General features: G+C 38.4%; 1 protein-coding gene across 2 annotated transcripts in view; it reads right to left on the bottom strand.

Annotated features, from left to right (window-relative positions):
- Positions 1 to 1,352: 1,352 nt before the first annotated feature.
- uggt1 (UDP-glucose glycoprotein glucosyltransferase 1) overlaps positions 1,353 to 17,918 on the bottom strand; it is a 35,310-nt gene continuing 18,744 nt past the window's right edge. The window contains exons 19-41 of one of the 2 annotated variants that reach the window (XM_023274938.3): positions 17,495 to 17,615; positions 16,549 to 16,647; positions 16,345 to 16,368; positions 15,704 to 15,798; positions 13,655 to 13,861; positions 13,347 to 13,478; positions 13,094 to 13,224; positions 12,922 to 13,017; positions 12,505 to 12,607; positions 12,317 to 12,396; positions 10,771 to 10,960; positions 9,873 to 10,031; positions 9,626 to 9,711; positions 9,408 to 9,492; positions 7,727 to 7,815; positions 7,386 to 7,490; positions 7,151 to 7,235; positions 5,934 to 6,116; positions 5,245 to 5,405; positions 4,978 to 5,092; positions 4,481 to 4,597; positions 2,439 to 2,583; positions 1,353 to 2,356 (exon numbers count right to left, since the gene is read on the bottom strand). In XM_023274938.3, the coding sequence (XP_023130706.2) occupies positions 2,337 to 2,356; positions 2,439 to 2,583; positions 4,481 to 4,597; positions 4,978 to 5,092; positions 5,245 to 5,405; positions 5,934 to 6,116; positions 7,151 to 7,235; positions 7,386 to 7,490; positions 7,727 to 7,815; positions 9,408 to 9,492; positions 9,626 to 9,711; positions 9,873 to 10,031; positions 10,771 to 10,960; positions 12,317 to 12,396; positions 12,505 to 12,607; positions 12,922 to 13,017; positions 13,094 to 13,224; positions 13,347 to 13,478; positions 13,655 to 13,861; positions 15,704 to 15,798; positions 16,345 to 16,368; positions 16,549 to 16,647; positions 17,495 to 17,615 (2,628 nt within the window). In that variant the 3' untranslated portion in view covers positions 1,353 to 2,336. The remainder of the gene's footprint in view (positions 2,357 to 2,438; positions 2,584 to 4,480; positions 4,598 to 4,977; positions 5,093 to 5,244; positions 5,406 to 5,933; positions 6,117 to 7,150; positions 7,236 to 7,385; positions 7,491 to 7,726; positions 7,816 to 9,407; positions 9,493 to 9,625; positions 9,712 to 9,872; positions 10,032 to 10,770; positions 10,961 to 12,316; positions 12,397 to 12,504; positions 12,608 to 12,921; positions 13,018 to 13,093; positions 13,225 to 13,346; positions 13,479 to 13,654; positions 13,862 to 15,703; positions 15,799 to 16,344; positions 16,369 to 16,548; positions 16,648 to 17,494; positions 17,616 to 17,918) is intronic. The other variant, XM_023274939.3, reaches the window with a different exon arrangement.

Genomic DNA, 17,918 nt, shown 5'->3' with positions numbered 1-17,918 from the left:
AGCAGAGTCTCTGCTTCCTCCTCCATAGGACCTGTCAATCATTCCAGACCAGACTGTCAATCAAGTAGTCCCGCCCCCTGGCTTCGCAAAACTTTAACGCTCTATAAAAAAATCAATATTGATTTATTTTAAGATCGGCCACCTGATCTCTCATTCTGACCATGAAAACTCACGAAAAAAAATTATGTACAGTCTATGCACCGTACTCTGTTTGGCTCCACACTTGCTGATGACCACTTCCGATCTCAGAAAATGAAAAAAACTGACCTTTTTTCGTTTCTGTCTCTTACTGATTTTACTTTTTTGTTATTCTAAATATAAAATGAAAATCAAAGCATTTTTAAAATTTCGTATATCCCTTTTTGATCATGAAAAGGAAAAACGCCTTGTATTTCAATTTTACTTTTTGTATTTTAAAACGAAAATCAAATAGCCACTCGTTTTTTGTTTTTCAATACCCGTTTCAGAACGGAAAATCAAATTGCCAAAATATACACGGACGGTGGGAATCATGTTCTATCCATAATAATTACTTTTTAAAATACTATGTTGATTAAAAATTTTTTCCCACACTTACAAGAGACATCAACAAAAAAAAAAACAGTACCAAAACAAAAGTATTAAATTTCATTTTAACTGTTTTGAGATTCACTTTGGTCATCTGGGGGGTGGGACAAGAGAAAATGGTATTTTAGGGTGAACTCCAGACTGATTTGGTATTTTTAAAAATATTTTCAAACCTTTTCTCCTAGTTTTTTTTTTTTTTTTTTTTTTAGATTTGGTCTCAGGACAAGTAAATTTACACAACTGCATGTTTTAGTATTTTGCACATGGATTATTTGAAATTTGTTGGGTGGGATGTAAAATGTCCTCCAATTCTGGAACGACCTTTAAGCATTTTGTATTTGAAAACAACTACTGGTAAATGTGAGAAGAGACATGCAACAAATCTATTAAGCTGGACTTCAACTGAAGTCTGAATCTTAACCAGTAGTCCAACAGGATATGACTGGTGTTCAAAAATGGGTATTTTGTCAACAGATGCTTTGAAATTGGGTGCCAGATTCAGAAGTCTTCAATTCTAAACGTATCTTAAGGAGAGAGCAGGCTTTCAGGAGGAGCTATAACAAGGATTTAGTCTTTACGGCATCTGTAATGTACAAAAGAGGAGCGACACAACTGGCATATACCAACAATTGTAGGAGTACTGACAAATAATACACATCAGTTATTATTATTTCAGATCCTTAAAAAAAAAAAAAAAACAGGACCAGAGACCTCCATAATCCCCAGAGGCAATCAAATGCTCCGACACTTCCATCCAAACAGAGGCACCAAAAAACACAACCATATTGTTATTTTTTAGTAATTTAATAGAGGCTAGTAGCAGAATACATCAACTTCATCTCCATGTATAAATCACATTACTTAGTAAACTTACAGTAAGAAGGAGCAGCAGCAGACTCACAGGATTTTTAAATCTTTTTAACACCCACAGGGGGAACCAATTTTCTAAGAAAGTACCTGAAATTGTGACAGCACACTGGAACGCCTCATTATTGTTGATTTAAAAGAAGAAAAAAAAATCTGACAGCCAAAACAGGAACAACAAATCCATAGATGTTACCAAGAAACACAAAATCTTTTATTTTTTTTTCCAGCCAATGTCACAGCTGCTCTTCTCTTACAGTACAACAAACTCAACCTCTCTCTTCTGCTTCAGACGTCTTTACCTGAGAGTCAATAAACTGAGGATTCAATCAAGGCTGCTGATTTTATGTTAATTTTTATATCAAACACTAGTTGAGCATCACCACTCTTTACCCAATCGATGCATTTTCCCTTAAAGTCTTGTTTGGTCACTAAAAGTCTGGCAAATTATCTGTGATCGATATGAAGTTGCACCTTCGCCTAACAGCTTTTCACCCCTGTGAGTCAGCAGGAAATCTTTCTCACCACCAGATGTGAAGGAGACAGACACCAAAGTTAACCAGCAGTCAGATGTCTCTTCTCCCTTTTGTGCTTCAACCACAGCCACAACCAGAATCCCAATCAGTGCAAAATAACAGACTGACATTAATTACAGCATGGGGAGGGGGGGGGGGAAACATAAAAATAGAATTCAAAATCATGATTCGCTTCACAAAATACATTCTCACCGCTTCGATCCACAAGAACCTATAAAAAGAACAAAAACAGAGCGTTGTTTCAATCACTTAGCGCTGGTTTGTGGTCGTTTAGTCAGCAGTCCCCGAGGCGTGAGAGGAGCCTCTTCATGAAGCTGACTCTTTAAACAGAGTCCAGCTCAGTGCCTCGTCGCAGCCACCAGAGGATCATCACAACTCTGTGTGAACATCTGACAGACGGGAGACAAACGTCAGTCAGAGTGACGGATGCAGGTTGTGTGTGTGGGATCAGCTGCAGTGAGAGTGGAGTACCTGTTCCCGGCTGCTTCGACGTCTGGTTCGCTCCCGCCTGGACTCTGGTCTGCAGACGTTTAATCTCCTGGTCGTAGTCGGTCCACTCGGCCACGATCCTCACCGCGGCCTGCAGCTTGGGCTCCTTGGTCATGGGGTTGTTGCACTGATGTCAGGGAAAATGAGAAGAAAGGTCGGCTATTATTCCACTTCCTAACAGGATCACATCGCCTGGTTTTGGTGGGTCTTTTTTCACATATTCCACAAAAGGAGCAAATTTAACCCTCATGTCGTCCTGCGGGTCAAAACTGACCCGTTGTAAAGTTTGAAAATGTGGGGAAAAAAAATTATTTTCACAGTGAAACTTCCGATGTCCACATTTTTAACATTTTTGGGAAATCTTAGAACATTTTTTGGTGGAAAAAAAGAAATGTTAAAAATGTTTCTTAAGAACATTCACAAAAAAAATCAACCAAAATCCAGCAAAATTCGCTGGATTTTGGTTGATTTTTTTGTGAATGTTCTTACAGAAAATATTAGAAGTTTTACTAATATATATGTAGTCACTTTAAATTTTTTTAGGATTTTTTTTGAAGATTTTTACTAATTTTTTGAAAATATTTACAAGAATTTTCTTGCCAAATTTGGGGGATTTTTTTTAAAATAAAACTTTAAGGGAAACTTTTAAGGAATTATTGGAATTTTCTTCCTGAAGGTTTGGAAGTTTCCAGAAATTTGGGGAATTTTTTTTGCTGAATTTTTGGATTTTTTTCAAAGAAACAATATTTTTTTGGGTGCCCATAAATGAAAACAACAGGAGGGTTAAAGACTTGACATTTTAGTGGAGCAGATTAGGCAAATCATCATGCAAATTGTGATATAAGCATGAAATTTGGCATGAATGTTCCTTATAGGTCACCTTTTCAAAAAAAAGTGATGAAAAAAAATTCAATTTGGCGGCCATTTTTCAAGATGAGAGAATTTTTGAACGGGCCTCTGTTACGTCGTTTTGCTCAAAAGCCATAGTGCAAATTGTGATATAAACATGAAATTTGGCAGGAGTGTTCCTAGTAGCTCAAATTTTTAGATAAAAGTGCAAGCGGCCAAAAAAAAAAAAAATTGCAATATGGCGGCCATTTTTTCAAGATGGCCACCAGTGCTCCGTAAAAATAACGAAAATCCATCTAGTGATTGGACAATGGCTTGCGAACCACATATTTCAAACACATTTCAAACTCTGTAAAGGCTAATCGTCAAATTGTTAAAGCCTCAAACCTGTAAAACTGAAAAAAAAGGAACAGAAGTGATGTTGTGTCAACCAGTGACAAGAAAAGCAGTTAGAGAGCACAGTACTCCGCCAAGGCTGTTCAGTCGTTGTATGATTTCTGCAGCAATGGATTTGTTGTAGGATCGCAATCATGTGATCTACAGCAGGCAGCTGACGTAGCGTTCACTTGTTGTCATAGTTACAGTGATGCCGTGCCACTGTCTCGCAACCATACTGATATAATGCCTTTCAAATCTGCCGTCAAATGTTTTCTTTTCAGCGGGTAAAGTGACAGCTGACAGTTTGTAAACAGCCATGCAGTGGATAAAACTTGACTGACACAAATTCACAAATTCTGAGTGAATACAAAAAAAACCCAACAAACTAGAACACAGACAGCTCACTTGCTGTTTGTAATTAATCAGTGGCTTTTTGTCCAGGAAAATCAGTGTGAACACAACAGATCTATAAGAGTTTAGTGGCAATAATCTTTTTTTAGATCTTCATAATAAGCCTTACTCTGCTGTGACAAATATTGTCACCTAATAAACACCACTCACCCCAATCTCAACACTTTATTGCATTATCTATCTGAGGCTTTTGGTTACTACAACATGAATGACAAAATTTATTCAAAAAGAAACTCATCCGTATATTATTTCCCGACAGAGAGTCTATCAGCCCTCTAGTGGCTGTTAGGAGGCATTGCAATCTTTAGAAAACCCATCAGTCCACTACGCAACACCGCCAAACTTAACAGGGCGATCCAGATTTGTGAAAATGTAAGCGTTGTTACCAGATCTATCGTCTTGGCGCTCTTCTTGGAGCTGTCGTCACACCAAGTCTCACACCACAACCACTCCTGAGGCAGAGACTTTATGGGCACCTGGTGGATCATGTTGTTGGGAAGATCCTGAAAAACAAGAATAAAGATACACGTGAGAGAAGAAGCACACCCAGAGCTTAACTTAAGGAGTGACATGAGGTCAAAGCTTTCTATTTATAGCATGAGTTTACCAGATAATTGGCAAACTCATGCTCTAAAGGTTGAGTCATAATCTAGACACAAGAATTGGGCACAGAGATTCGTTGTGTTCAAGGACATTAGAGAATCTGAGATGTGAAAGCAATCACGATATATTTGATAATAATGCAATAAAAAGCTGCTGTTTGACTATAAAACTATGACCACTAGCATTAAATTAACCTACACAAAGAAACCTGTTAGTCCTGAGGGTCAGATCTCAGAGACACATTAAAATGCTGGTATCCAGAGTAGAGTCCGTCACAGACCTGGTCGAGGTTGGAGAGGCTGTTGGGGTCTTGGCTGAGCCCCTGGTACTGTCCTCTGAGTCGGTCTCCTGCAGCGATTTTCCTGAACCTCCTCAGGTCGACTACATACAGGGCACTGCACAAGATAAATGATTGTACACATGAAATATACAAGAAAGCATAAAAAATAAATTGGAAAGTGAAGTAAAAGCAACTCTCTGTGTGTTTTTCGGTGATATTGCTGTTGACATCTGATTGTTGACCTGCAGCTGAGCTGTCAGTTTGTACCTGATGTGATATTTGCGTCCGGCCAGGTGGCTCGCCCAGTATCCGGACTTCCAGAAGCGATAGCCATCCATCTCCCTCCGGCTCTCGCAGAACGGGGTGTAACCGTATGGAGCTCCCTCCAGGTCAAAGTCACGCAGATCCTTCAGGTCTGTGCGAACAATCTGAAGCAGAGAACGATCAGGTGTCAACAATACATGAAGATCACTTTAGGGCAGCTACTAACGATTATTCTCTGAGGAGTTTGATGAGAAAATGACACAAAAAAGTGAAAAATATGTTATTTTAGAGTTCAAGCTGTCGAAAAATAATACATCTACTGTCATAGAGAAAAGTATTCACATTTGAGAGTGAATTCTTGGCTTAAATGATTATTCCGTTATCAAAACAATAGTTCAACCTGACTCAGGTTTACATGAGCATCACAACACAACAGAAAGTCCTAAAATGTGACGCAGCTATGGACTAAAATCACACGGAGCTGGACGGAGCTCAAGTTTCCATAACACTTGAGTTACTGCCAAACTTTTCAGGGCTTCACAGTAGAGTCGTATCTAACACAGTTTGTTTGATGTGCGCAGTTTCTTCTAGTTTCCTTTGAATCATCAGCAAAAGAGATGAATGCTGAAAGAACAAATATTTATCCAGTGGCAGGACGATAACAGTGTTTGCACAGCGGCGTATGAGCGAACCTGGTCAGCATCCACGAACAGTATCTTGTCGACAGCCAGAGGGAACAGCACGTCCAGGAAGAGGATCTTGTAACCCCAGATGATCCTCTGCTTCTCGGTCTGTTGGTGCAGCCAGCGAGGCCACTTATACTGGACCAGCTCGTACTGGAAACCGTATTCCTTCGCCATGTGGGGGATGAACTCCTGAAACAAAACAAGCGGGTCAGGGTGGTTTTCACATCCTGACTTACACTTTACAAAAAGAGGCGATCAACAACACTGTACAGAATAAATGTATAACAAGGCGATTGGATAAAAAACACGAAAGGAAGAAAACATTGACACGTTGATCGAAGGAGGTGGGAACCAAACTAAAGTGTTCACCTACAGCTGATCAAATTACACTCAGTTTAACAACAATTTCTGATGCTTAGCCACTAACACAATCTGTATGAGTGCATGTGCAAAACAGATGTAGCATTAAACTACTGATTAGTGTTTTTCAGTTTTATGAAAAGTGAAACTTTAAAACTTCCACAATCTGCAGCAGAAATATTACTAAAGCTACCCCAAACAGCTAAAGAAAAGAAAAGAAACCCCAAAAAAGAACAGGATTAATCCAACATCAGATCTTAACATACAGAAAAAAATATGTAAAATGAAATAAAAGCTAAAAAAATGTAAATACAGAAGTCATAAATCAGAAAATGACAGTAACATAGGATGAAAAACCTAAAGTAACGCTCCTGGCTTCTCTAAATAACTCTCGTGCCTCTGCTACATTAAATACATCTACATAAAAGCTGTAAATGAAATTACAGCAGATATTACTAATCCAATCTTTTTCCTTTTTTTTGTAATTTGCTGTAATAAAAAAAAATCTTTTAAAACCTGTAATGAATTTGGAGTTTCTCAACCTTCTGGAGCCGCCTGTGTCTCTCATATAAATTATTTTTAGGAAACACTGATACACAGCGAGACCTGCAGGATAATGAGGATTAACAACTAAAAGCAGAAAGCAAAAACAGCCAGATAACAGAAGTGATGAACTATGAGGGCCTGAGCAGCACTGAGCTCTACTCATTTATCAGTAAAAATCTCATCCCTGCTGCACCTTGATCTCCACAACTCCCGTTTGAAGTTCACATCGGTGCCGGACAGAGAAAAACCTGCAGCCGTCAGAGAAAATCTCCACATCAATGATGAGAAACCGGCTGATTTTTGAAGTAAAATCCTACCTTGAAAGTAGGGGACAGGTAGTTCTTGAGGAACCAGAACTTAACGGGAGTTTTGGTGTTCTTCAGAACTGACAGCATCATAATCCTGAGAGGGGGAGAGAATAAAAGAATAAGATCGGTGGCAATGGAGCTGAGAGATAAAAGGAACAAAAATCAATTGTACATATAAGAAGCAGAGACTTGATTTTGAGGATTTTGGTTGATATGAATCCTCTGTCACATCTTTGACACTCACCTAAGGAAACGTTCATACAGATGCCCAGAGGCCACAGAGAAGATGTTGATCACATCGTCTTTCTCCTGCTTTGGCTCCTCCGTCTTCGCTCCACCAGTGAAACCTCTGGATGTCAAAATAAAACCGATTAGATTAAAACCAATTTTTAAACCAAAAGCCATCTTTGACTATAGAAAGTGTTTTGTTATTCCTATAACTGGAACAGGAACCAGGGAGTGTCTGACAGTTTTTCCTTACTGAATGATTTAAATTTACATTTTCGGTCCATCAATCAATCTACTTACTGTTTCCGCTTCATTCATTAGAAAATCAGTAAATAAAAATGTCTCTCTAAGCTGTACCTGGTCAGAGACTTCCAGAAGCCGGTGTCATTCTCCTCCGTCCCGTCACTCAGCAGCTCCTCGTTGAATTTGTCTGGCTTCTTTTGGACCTGAACGACACACATAATATCATTAATTAACCTGGTTCACATTCAGAAGCAACAAATCTCTTTAACTGAAGTAAATACATAAATAAAACGGACAAGAAACAGAAGAAGTTAAGAAAGTTGTCCAAATGCAAATGTCCAATTTACCTCCAGAATTAACCCCCTGTTTACTGAAATCTTAGCATGTCAACATGTTGTTAAAAACTATGAAGAAATGAACCCTCTGAACCTGAAAACAAGCTGACAGGTTTGAAAGGCAAGTTACTCTTTAGAAAAATTGCTAAAACTACACAAGTTATCACAGCAAGAATCATCAGATTGTACTTGTCGTCTGAGATGTGTTATTCTGTTTGGAAAATGATCCAGATCTAAGCTTAAAACTGTGATATTTCATTGAAATCACTAAACTCTATCTGTCTCATTGAAAAACTTGCCAAAAATAAACTCTTTGCTCTAAATTGATTTCGTAAAAAACTAAAAATTCATCACTTCTTGATGCAACTGTGAAGTCATTAGCATCTCAGCTGTGATCAACAGTCACAAGACAAAAATTCAGGTACTTTTTGGTAACATTTGTGGGTACTTGGTAACATATTGCACCTGTTGATTCCAGTTTTTTTTTTTTTTTTTTTTAAAAAAACAAAAAAACAAAACAATTTTTGTATAATAAATGAAGGAAATTCAATTTTGGATATTTCTTTTTAAATGACTCATAGCGTTATGTCCAGACTGTGGTGTTTAGAGGGTTAAACACAGCCCATAGAGAATTTAAACCACATGCTGGGACATACAGTTGATCAACTGATATGAATCTATAACAGCTGATAAGCGTCAAGGCCTGATTTGTTTATGTACTAGTTAGACATGTAATAAAATTTATACATGCAGGATTTGAAAACTTGACTTTGGGGACATCTAGTGGTCACTTTGAGAGGCATTACTGTTAAAACTGCACATTTTTTTGTTTGTTTTTAACAAAGTATGATTTTAATTGCTGCCAAAAATAATTTTAGGACAATATATTGTATTAAAAAAAAGTGATTTTCATATGGGAAAATTGAGCAACAAACGGACTGTACAATGTGACCAAAGCACGTATTTGCCTCTTCAATGATTTTTCATTCCCTCATTCCTGTCTGTTTAATCGAGCCACGTTTAGAACTATATTCTGCAGCCAAAGTGACCATCAACAGTTATTCTACATGAGAAATAAAAATAACAGAGTTGACAGAGACTGAGTCTGAATGTAGTTCCGAAATGTTAAAAAATGTGCCAGCATGTGGCCACAACCATGATATGGAAATGTCCCAGTTAAATGTATGATTTTATCCATGTAATTTATATACAGAGTATATATATATATATATATATTCAGCACAAGTGGAAAAAGGCTCAACAAAGTCTGTTCCACTCGTTAAAATTTATGAGAAAGCTGAGAGACTGAGCAGTCTGGATATTCTGCTCACTCACTCTCCAATCTGGATTTATTTGAGGACAAAAATTTAAACTGCTTCTCTGTGCTGAGCAGCAGTTTCCTGACAATGTTTTCACGCTTTAGTGCCAGACAGTCGTCGTTTCAACACAGGTGAACTGACCTTGACTTTAATGATTCTGCTCTTGAAATTGTTCAGCACGACGACGACGTCATCCGAGTCCGCCGGAGAGTCTGTGCCATCGTGGCTGCAACAGAAGGACGTAAGGATAATAAAAGCGTTAGAAGGTAGAGTTTCTGCAGATTCAGGAGATTGAATTTGAATAGAAGTGAGACGTTTCATCTCTGTGGAAGAATATAGGGAGTTCTCCACATTCTCACCTGTAAATCTTGTAGATTTCTTCAGAGCGTCCTTTTCTCAGCTTCAGGATCCAGGCGCCTGGGTTGGCCTTGAGCTGGAAGTAACCCTAAAACACAGAGCAAAGGAGATCAGTGTATAAAGATAGAATCCAAAAAAGTAAAGAATAAGCTGTTTATCAAGCGTTAAAGCCTTAAAAAAAAAAAAGTTGTTCGTAGTGCAACAACTACCTGTAGTATAGCATTCTGATACTTCGAAGTGGCAACTCACCAAATTTGCCATGACAATAGTGTCCACAATGACCGGCTCGGATTCAGTTCCGAGGGTGAACTGGAGGCCACGTGGCGGCTGACCTGAACTGACGTCAAAGCAGTGTCCCTCCAACAAAAGATGTTCCAACTCGTATTCTGCTGCTACAATATTCTCCACCTGCAATCACAGAAGGCAATCAGAGTAAAATGTCATTTTGTGCAGCTAATTATCAGTGTCCAGGAGCTAAAAATGGCTCCAATACTTGCTGAAGGAGAAAAAAACGCTCAGAAATCCTCACTATCTAAGCAAAAATGGAAGAAATCTCAAGACAAAATTCAAAGAGAGATGAACACTTCTTGACAAGTTGGAGCCTTAGATAAAACAAAACATAGGCGACTACAAATAAATAAAACAAAGCTTAACAATCAATATCGACACACAGTCTCATTAGGGATTGTAAAAAACTATCGGACTGCAGAGGGCAGGTTGAAGCTTGTAAAGACTTCTGGGTTATTCATGGTTTCTTTAAAGCATCGACTTGACTTAAGAGTAAATCTGCAGCAATCACCCTTCAAAATGTCAAAAAAGTAAGATATAATAGAGTCAGATTGGTACAACTTCTTCTTTAAGTAAAAAGTGTATCTTCAGTATAACTCAATTTAATATATTGCAAAGGAAAATTCATATAATCTAAACGAAGGATAAGGGAGAAATCAAAAAACACAAGAGCATCCCCCATAATTGCATGTGAAAACAGTGTTTAAGCAGAAATAAGCTCCAATTAAAACATTCTGATATCTTCAGACTTTAGGGACTTCAAAGTTTACTGCTTGAAACTGCAAACTAAAAAAAACAAACACTTAAATAATTCACTACTACTGATCCTGATTGAAGACATGCAGACATATAACTGTACCTCCTCCAGATAGATGTTGTCCAGATCGTAGCGGGTGTGCACCGACTCCACCATCCAGCTCTCGGGAGTGTTGAGGTTCAGGGTGAAGAGCGGCGCCTGAGGCATGTCCAGGAACTTGGCCATGGGGCCGGGAGAGAAACTACCGTCGGCCTGAAACACCACCTCCGGCTCCAGAACGTAACGGTAAAAACTGGACAGACAGCACAGCGGGATCATTAGATACACAAGCAGAGAGCAGTCGGATGTTCTTAATAGGTGGAGGAGTCCGGATGATGTATCCTGTCCTGACCTTGAAAATTTGTTTGATGTAAAAATCTCAACTGCAGGTTCACTCAGTAGCTTTTGCCAAATGACACAATATCACAGTTGTGTGATGCAGGTAAAACCTTGAGAAAACGGAGGAAATTAGCAGCTATGTATGAGAAAAAAAATGATATAAATATACTGCATATGTACTGATCCATCGCTACGATTTAAGAGCAAACTGCATCTAAGATAACGAAAACAGCAACTGATGATTTTTGTCACTTTTCGTTAATTTGTTTATTATTTTCTTGATTAATTGATTAGTTTCTTGGAATAGAAAATGATTTTTTTTATTGCAAAGCCAAGAAGATGTCCTCAAATGTCTTTAGTCCACAATCCAAAGATATTCAGTAACCAAAACAAAATCACTTGTAAGAATCAACTGAGAATTTAGACTTTTCCTTTAAAAAATACTCAAACCGTTTCATTGCTTAATTATTATTTGCTAAAGAAGACAGTAATTTTTATAATATAACAGAAAATGTTACAAAAATTACATTTTGTGCCTGGAAAGGACCTGATTTTTCTGTAGCTTAATACAAGCAAGGCCAACATGCTCAGAGTAAACAGAAAAATGTTAAGTAAAATGAAAGTAAAGACAATAAAACTGCAAAATTGGCACCTTTATTTTATAGATAAAGTCTTTTAAGCTTGAATTTGATTTCCTGGAGTCAGAATAATGACCAGTAACCATAGAATACAATCTGGACAAAATGGCAACTGAAGTTAACAACTTAACATGTTCAGTAATATGGTATAATAAAAACATCTGTAGGGTTTTTACATTAATATTTAAATTAGTCAGGCATATTTCTATAATATACAACATAGAAGGGTCTTTACCTTAAAATTTAAGTTAGTCAAGTATATTCATATTATCTCAATATGCCCAGTAAATATGTATAATATATAATTTGTTGTTTCTTCATATTTTTATTTACTTGTTAAATCTGTGATGTTAATCTTATTTCTCTATTGAAAGCACTTTAGATCAATGTCTGCTGTTTAATATGTGCTTTATAAATAACAGTGGCTTGACTTAAAATTCTAACTATGTCAAATGCAGTATTTTTTCAATAATTGTACTGCATTTTATGACATTTAACTGATTCGATACTTAAAAAGTAAAAGAAAAAACTTGAACTTGGAGGGTGAAGTGAGAGAAACCAGAAAGGCCAAGGTATACTGGTGTAACTAGGATGTATATTTTCAACATTCAGCTCAGAAACAATATCCTCACCTCTTGAGAGGTATTTCTGACAGTTTAGACTGACAATTCATGAAGACCCGTAAGTTGACGTTTACCAGCTGCTTCAGGACCTGCGGACAGGTGGAGATGTTAGAGAGGACAAACAGACAGGTTAGAAATATTACGGGGACAAGGTCAAACAAATGGACTTGAAAAAGACGGATGACCAGAAAACCTACTGAGAGGAGAGGAGCTAGTTTCTGAGCATCCCTGGTTACCGGATCCACCACGGCAACAACATCAAAGTACACGTCTCCCTCTTTAGGGCGGATCTTCACAGCACTGCCAAAAAAACAGCAAATTAATGTTAAAGTCAAGTAAAGAACAGTTTTTAACATTTCCTTGCTGTCTGTTGAGGACAAACTGATTTAAATAATTCATTGTGTATTTAATCGTAACAGGTAAAAGACAGAAAAACTAACTCTTCCCTCCAATATTTCAAATAACTAAAAACGCAAATGAATAAAATACAGGTAGATGCCTTGTACAATCCCCCCGGAGGGATGCTGACTTCTAAACATTCACTCCGCTGAGTCCCCCCACGGAATAAAAAAGGGTCTGCTCATCTAAATTATGTGCAAGTATTACAACTTTACCTGTAGCGGTCATCTGCGAAGCCGTATTCTACCCGAGCTTCTCCTTTGGGCTGAGAGGAGAGCAGGGCGTCCACCTTCATCACGAGGTCACTGGCCCTGAGAGAAACGCTGCGTTAAACTCAACACACTCTGCAAAAGTTCATCTGGAGGAGCCTGACATAGTAGAAAATACCTGTCCTCCTCGATTCCAAACTGCTGGACTTTGCTTTTGATGCGCTCTCCGGACGTTTTCAGGATGATGTTCTCCAAAAGCAGGAAGTCGTCCTGGTTAAACACCTCCTCCGCCTCCAGTAGACCTATGATCTGTAAAGAAGAAGCAGAAATATTGACTCAGCTGCTGCGGTAACTTATTTGCCAATGATGGATCCATATTCTAGCGCCGCTTTAAAGTTATATAAACAATAAGAAAGAAGGCTGTGACTCACTCTTCCATTGCTGATAACTGCTCTCTGTCCTTTCTTCAGTTTGAGCACATCTCTGCAGTAGGCAGCGTGGGAGAGCAGGAAGTCAAATTTGGGACCCTCATACGCACTTTTGAACAATGACAAATCCATACCCTGAAGGAAAAAGAGATAATATGTAGGTGGCTGATAAAAAGCACAAATTAGGACTAGAAAATGAGGGCGGGTAAGTCACAAATAGCTCAGTCATACGCCTGGCTGACAGGGGCAAAGTGTTCCAACAATCAAACGTTATCTTTCTGAACCATCACCCTGTCTCTAACCCTCCTCACCCCGACAGCGAACTCTCCGATGTCGACGCCCCTCTCCAGCGCTGCAGCGGTGTCTTCCTTCGCCAGCTTGGTGATGAAGTTTTTGGCGTTGTTGGCAGATTGTGTCTGCATGGCGGCCCAGACCGCTCTGGCAACGCGGCTCGTCTCGGCCGACAGATCATCAGATGGGTTGTTTATCATCCCTAGGCGGACGTTGTTGCTGGTTTTCTGCAGCGGGGCAGGTGAGAGTTAGTGACATACTGGGCTTCTGTGGCTTTCGATATTCTGCCATTGTAGCTACTGTGCACCTACGCTGTTTAAACCACAGTTTTGGAGATGTGAAGACTTGGAAATACAGGTTGAAATTGATATCACAGTAGAAAGTGATAAAAACTGTATGATTAATGCCTTTAACTATATTCTAGTGCTTTGTGTTACATTAGAAAAGCTCTAAATTAAGCAAAAGCTTAAAGGAACAGTTCTGTATTTTCGCACTTTCTCCTTCAAGGTATACAAGAAGGCTGATATAATTCCATGTATTTGCACACTAATAATTCTGCATTGCAGCCAGCAGCAGAGGGCTGAACTATGAAGTGAGATTTGTGTGTTAACATGCCATGTGGAGCCTAAAGCCAGAGTTTCTAATGTCACAAAGGTGGCTCTCTTTTAACCCGCTAGATCACCGTGAGAACTTAAGCCGCTCAGCTAACCTGCCCTGGAGGAGAATATGTTCAGAGTTTGGGATTTAAATCTGCTCTAAGACTAATTTCCCTTTCACCAGTTCTTTTTTGGGTGATTCTCATTGAGCCTTACAGATTCTCTACTGAAGAAATACAATATATCTGCAAACCTGTTGAGCTGCACGTTAGTAATCCCACTGAACGAAGCAGGACAGTTCCAGGAAATAAACTGTATGCACTGGATTGCCTCGGGGACCTCCATGTATTCAGTTGGTCATGCAGAAAATCTATAAATATGTCTTTATACTTGGTCCCGTTTTGCTGCCAAGTCCCATTTTACACTGCTGGTAACGCAGCTAATAGAAAATGGATTAGTCTATTTGGATTTATCACAGAGAACATCCAATCAGTGACATTCATTTCACTTTGATCTAATCAAAAACTAAAGCAATTTCCACATATCTTTCATTATGGGACAGTGTCAGATGCACTTCTCGAGCATCATGTTTAAATCAATGAAAGTTTCAGAGCTCTAATGTGCAGCTGTCATGTGAGACATAAATAAATATATTAGCTGGACTGAATAACAGGTTCTGCCAGCATTCTTCCATTTGCATTATTTGCAGTACCAATGTGTTCTACTGTTATAAAATTTTTATTTTCTCAATAGATTTCATTTTAACAGTCTGTTCCTCTTTTTATTGAAGTATGCAGTATGCTACTGGCACGTACATTTTGTGCAGAAGAATTGTCAAATGATGCATCAAAGAAAGTTAGTAACAACAGTTGTGATACATATTATCTCTGCTGAAGTTGTTTTATGTTTTGTAGAGTCAGCCTACACAAAGAAAGCCTGACTATGTGAGAATAGCTTCGTAGTTCACCACTCAGGTCAGTTTAATTTTGTATAAAGACTAAAAAGAGGAAAACTACAACCTACCAGCACCTCTAACGCTTACTGTGCAACACTTAGTTTGTTTTCTAACAGTGAAAACTGAGTGAGTAAAAACGTCAAGCTGTGGTTTTACAGGATTTCAGGTGTAGGAGCATTTTTTGGCTCATGTTAAATAGTGAACCTTAAAGGCAGATTGTGTTACCTTTGCACAAAGTGGGGCCAGCTGTTTCCCCATTTCTGCTCTAAGCTACGCAAACAATCTCGTGGTTTCACATTTACAGCGGAACCTTTTCATATAATCCTGATTCTCCGAAGAAATCTAATATGCATATTTTCCAAAATGTCAAACTATTCTTTTATAGAACTTTCTCTCGAACAGCTTGCTTAGAATCACTAATTTGGATAAAAGTACTTGGTAAAAAAAATTAAAAACTGATTCCAGCAGAATTTATTGGACAATTTAGACGATAAGATGGTAAATAAAGCATATTGTACCATGTGTCTGATGGCATCATACAGGAGCTGGCGCCCCGAGGGCTTGTCAAAGTCTCCGACTACCCAGAAAGTCACAGGACGGATGTAGCCATCATCTGACAACCACAGAAGAAGAAAAACTGCTGGTTAATATACAGTACTGAGGCAGTGCAAAACAGGTTAACTTATGAAGTAAAAATGACGAGTCACTTTGTCTTAAATGAAGGTAAGTTTAGTAAATTACGCAATTCTACATGGGTAGCATTCAGGGCTGTAAAAAAAACAAAAACACAACTCAATTTGTTGCTCTAAATCTTTCAGACTGCTCAAACTTTCTGTCGCTTCCAGCATCTCGTTTTCATGCAGCTACAAAAATGGCACACAATGAACTGTCATGCTCTCCCTCGCAAAACAACGGAAGAAACAATGTTAGAGTGTAGTGAGCAGTTACATAAATACATTTTCAGTACTTATACTTAGACCCGAACACACAATCATCACATGCATAATTGTGTCATTTAGAGAAATACAACACAGATGGAGGAGTGGTGGTGGATTCACAAACACATCCAAGACACTGCCAGAAACGTAGTTAACACAAAACAGAAAAAAAAGAGCAAGTGAGGAGGAGAGGGAATAATGCGGAGTAAAAGGGTGATTACCATGCCGGTTGGTGGTGGTCATCCCTGTGGCAGGGAAATTTTAAAAAACACATGAATAAGAGGAGGAAGTGGAGGAGGAGAGGACAGAAGGATGATAGACGAGGAGAGAGTTTAGGCTTGAGGATAACAACAGAAAAACTCCACAAACACGGTGTTCTTTTTCGTGTTTGTTTCTTTTATGAGCAGCTGTTACACGAACTTTACCTTTCTTAGTCATATAGTTCATGCTGTTGGCCACGGCGGTGCTCTTCTCCTTTGTGTCGAGGGTGGAGAAGCGAGCATAATCATCAATAAAGTGGTTGTCTGCAAATAGAGGAAAAAGACAATAAAAAAAGATGATAGAAAGATGACATTTTTTGCGACTGTGTGTAGCACAAAGCAACTATCTGCAAGCTGAAATCACAAATATATCTATTTAGATTTATATGTTTATATACTGGGGTTGGGCCTAGAGCAGAGAAAGATCATGAAAATTTCAGCCCATTTGCTATTTTTACTGATACACTTACTCATACATTTATAAATAGACAATACAGATGGCATCTCATACATGAAATATTTTTAAAAAAAATATATTTCTATTAATTTCGGATGCTGTATTTTGCAAATCTAATATCACTGAACACAAAAATGTTTTTAAAAAGCTCTCTGTTGTCAGTGAAATATATGGCAGTGTTTCTTTTTAGAATCATTTACATGAATTAAACAAATAATAAGAGACTTGCAATTAAATCCAATGAAACTGCATTTGTAAAACTTTAAAACTGTCAAATGAAAACAAAGCTGTTCAAAAAGCTCCTCTTCAACTGTTGATTAAATCCCTAAGGATTCATGTCTGTGTATTACAATTTCAGATTTGTATGTTTTTCTCCCATTTAAATAGTCCCATCCTGCTTTAAAATGCCTTAGATGTGACACTGCTGCCTCCTATGCAGATCTATTAAGTCCCCAAAATGTTCTAACTCCTGAACAACAAGTTAGTCTTAATGCTGCAATGCTAGTCGAGTGAAACATGCTGAGAAGTTTCTGTGGACTAAACTCATAAATTGTCTAAATATTGAATTAAAAACAACATTTCTGATACTATGGACTGTAAGTGTATTTTCAGTAAATGTATTCATATTTCTTTACATCCCTGAAGTGTACTCACTGGTATCAGACAGGTCCAGGTAGGTTCTGCTGGTTGACAGAACTCTGGGGTTGATGCGAGGAACAACATTGGGTTGGTTCATGATAAAATCCACGACGTCGTGATCAGTGGCCAGTTCACCCTGCGAGCCACATGAGCAAATATTCAGGATGTTAAAGGAGTAAGTCAGACATTCTTCACTGTTACTGCAGAGCTGACAGTGATGCAGGAGCTCCTTCTCTGCAAGCTTGCAATGCTTATAGTCGCAGTTAAGAAAACCCTTCTGGAGTGTTAATGGCTTTTTTCCACTGCAGTTGCTGATCCTTGTGCATCATCTGAAAGTTTTCCTTCAACAAGTTTGGATTAAACATTAAAAAGGAGAACATGTGTGATGACTAACACTATGTCGAACCGTAGAAACTGGTATAGCAACCGAACTGAACGT

The sequence above is a fragment of the Amphiprion ocellaris genome, chromosome 20 (genome assembly GCF_022539595.1).
Source record: "Amphiprion ocellaris isolate individual 3 ecotype Okinawa chromosome 20, ASM2253959v1, whole genome shotgun sequence".
NCBI classification, from domain to species: Eukaryota; Metazoa; Chordata; class Actinopteri; family Pomacentridae; genus Amphiprion; species Amphiprion ocellaris.
The sequence above is the reverse complement of the archived record's forward strand: the minus strand, read 5'-3'. Positions and strand labels throughout refer to the sequence as shown.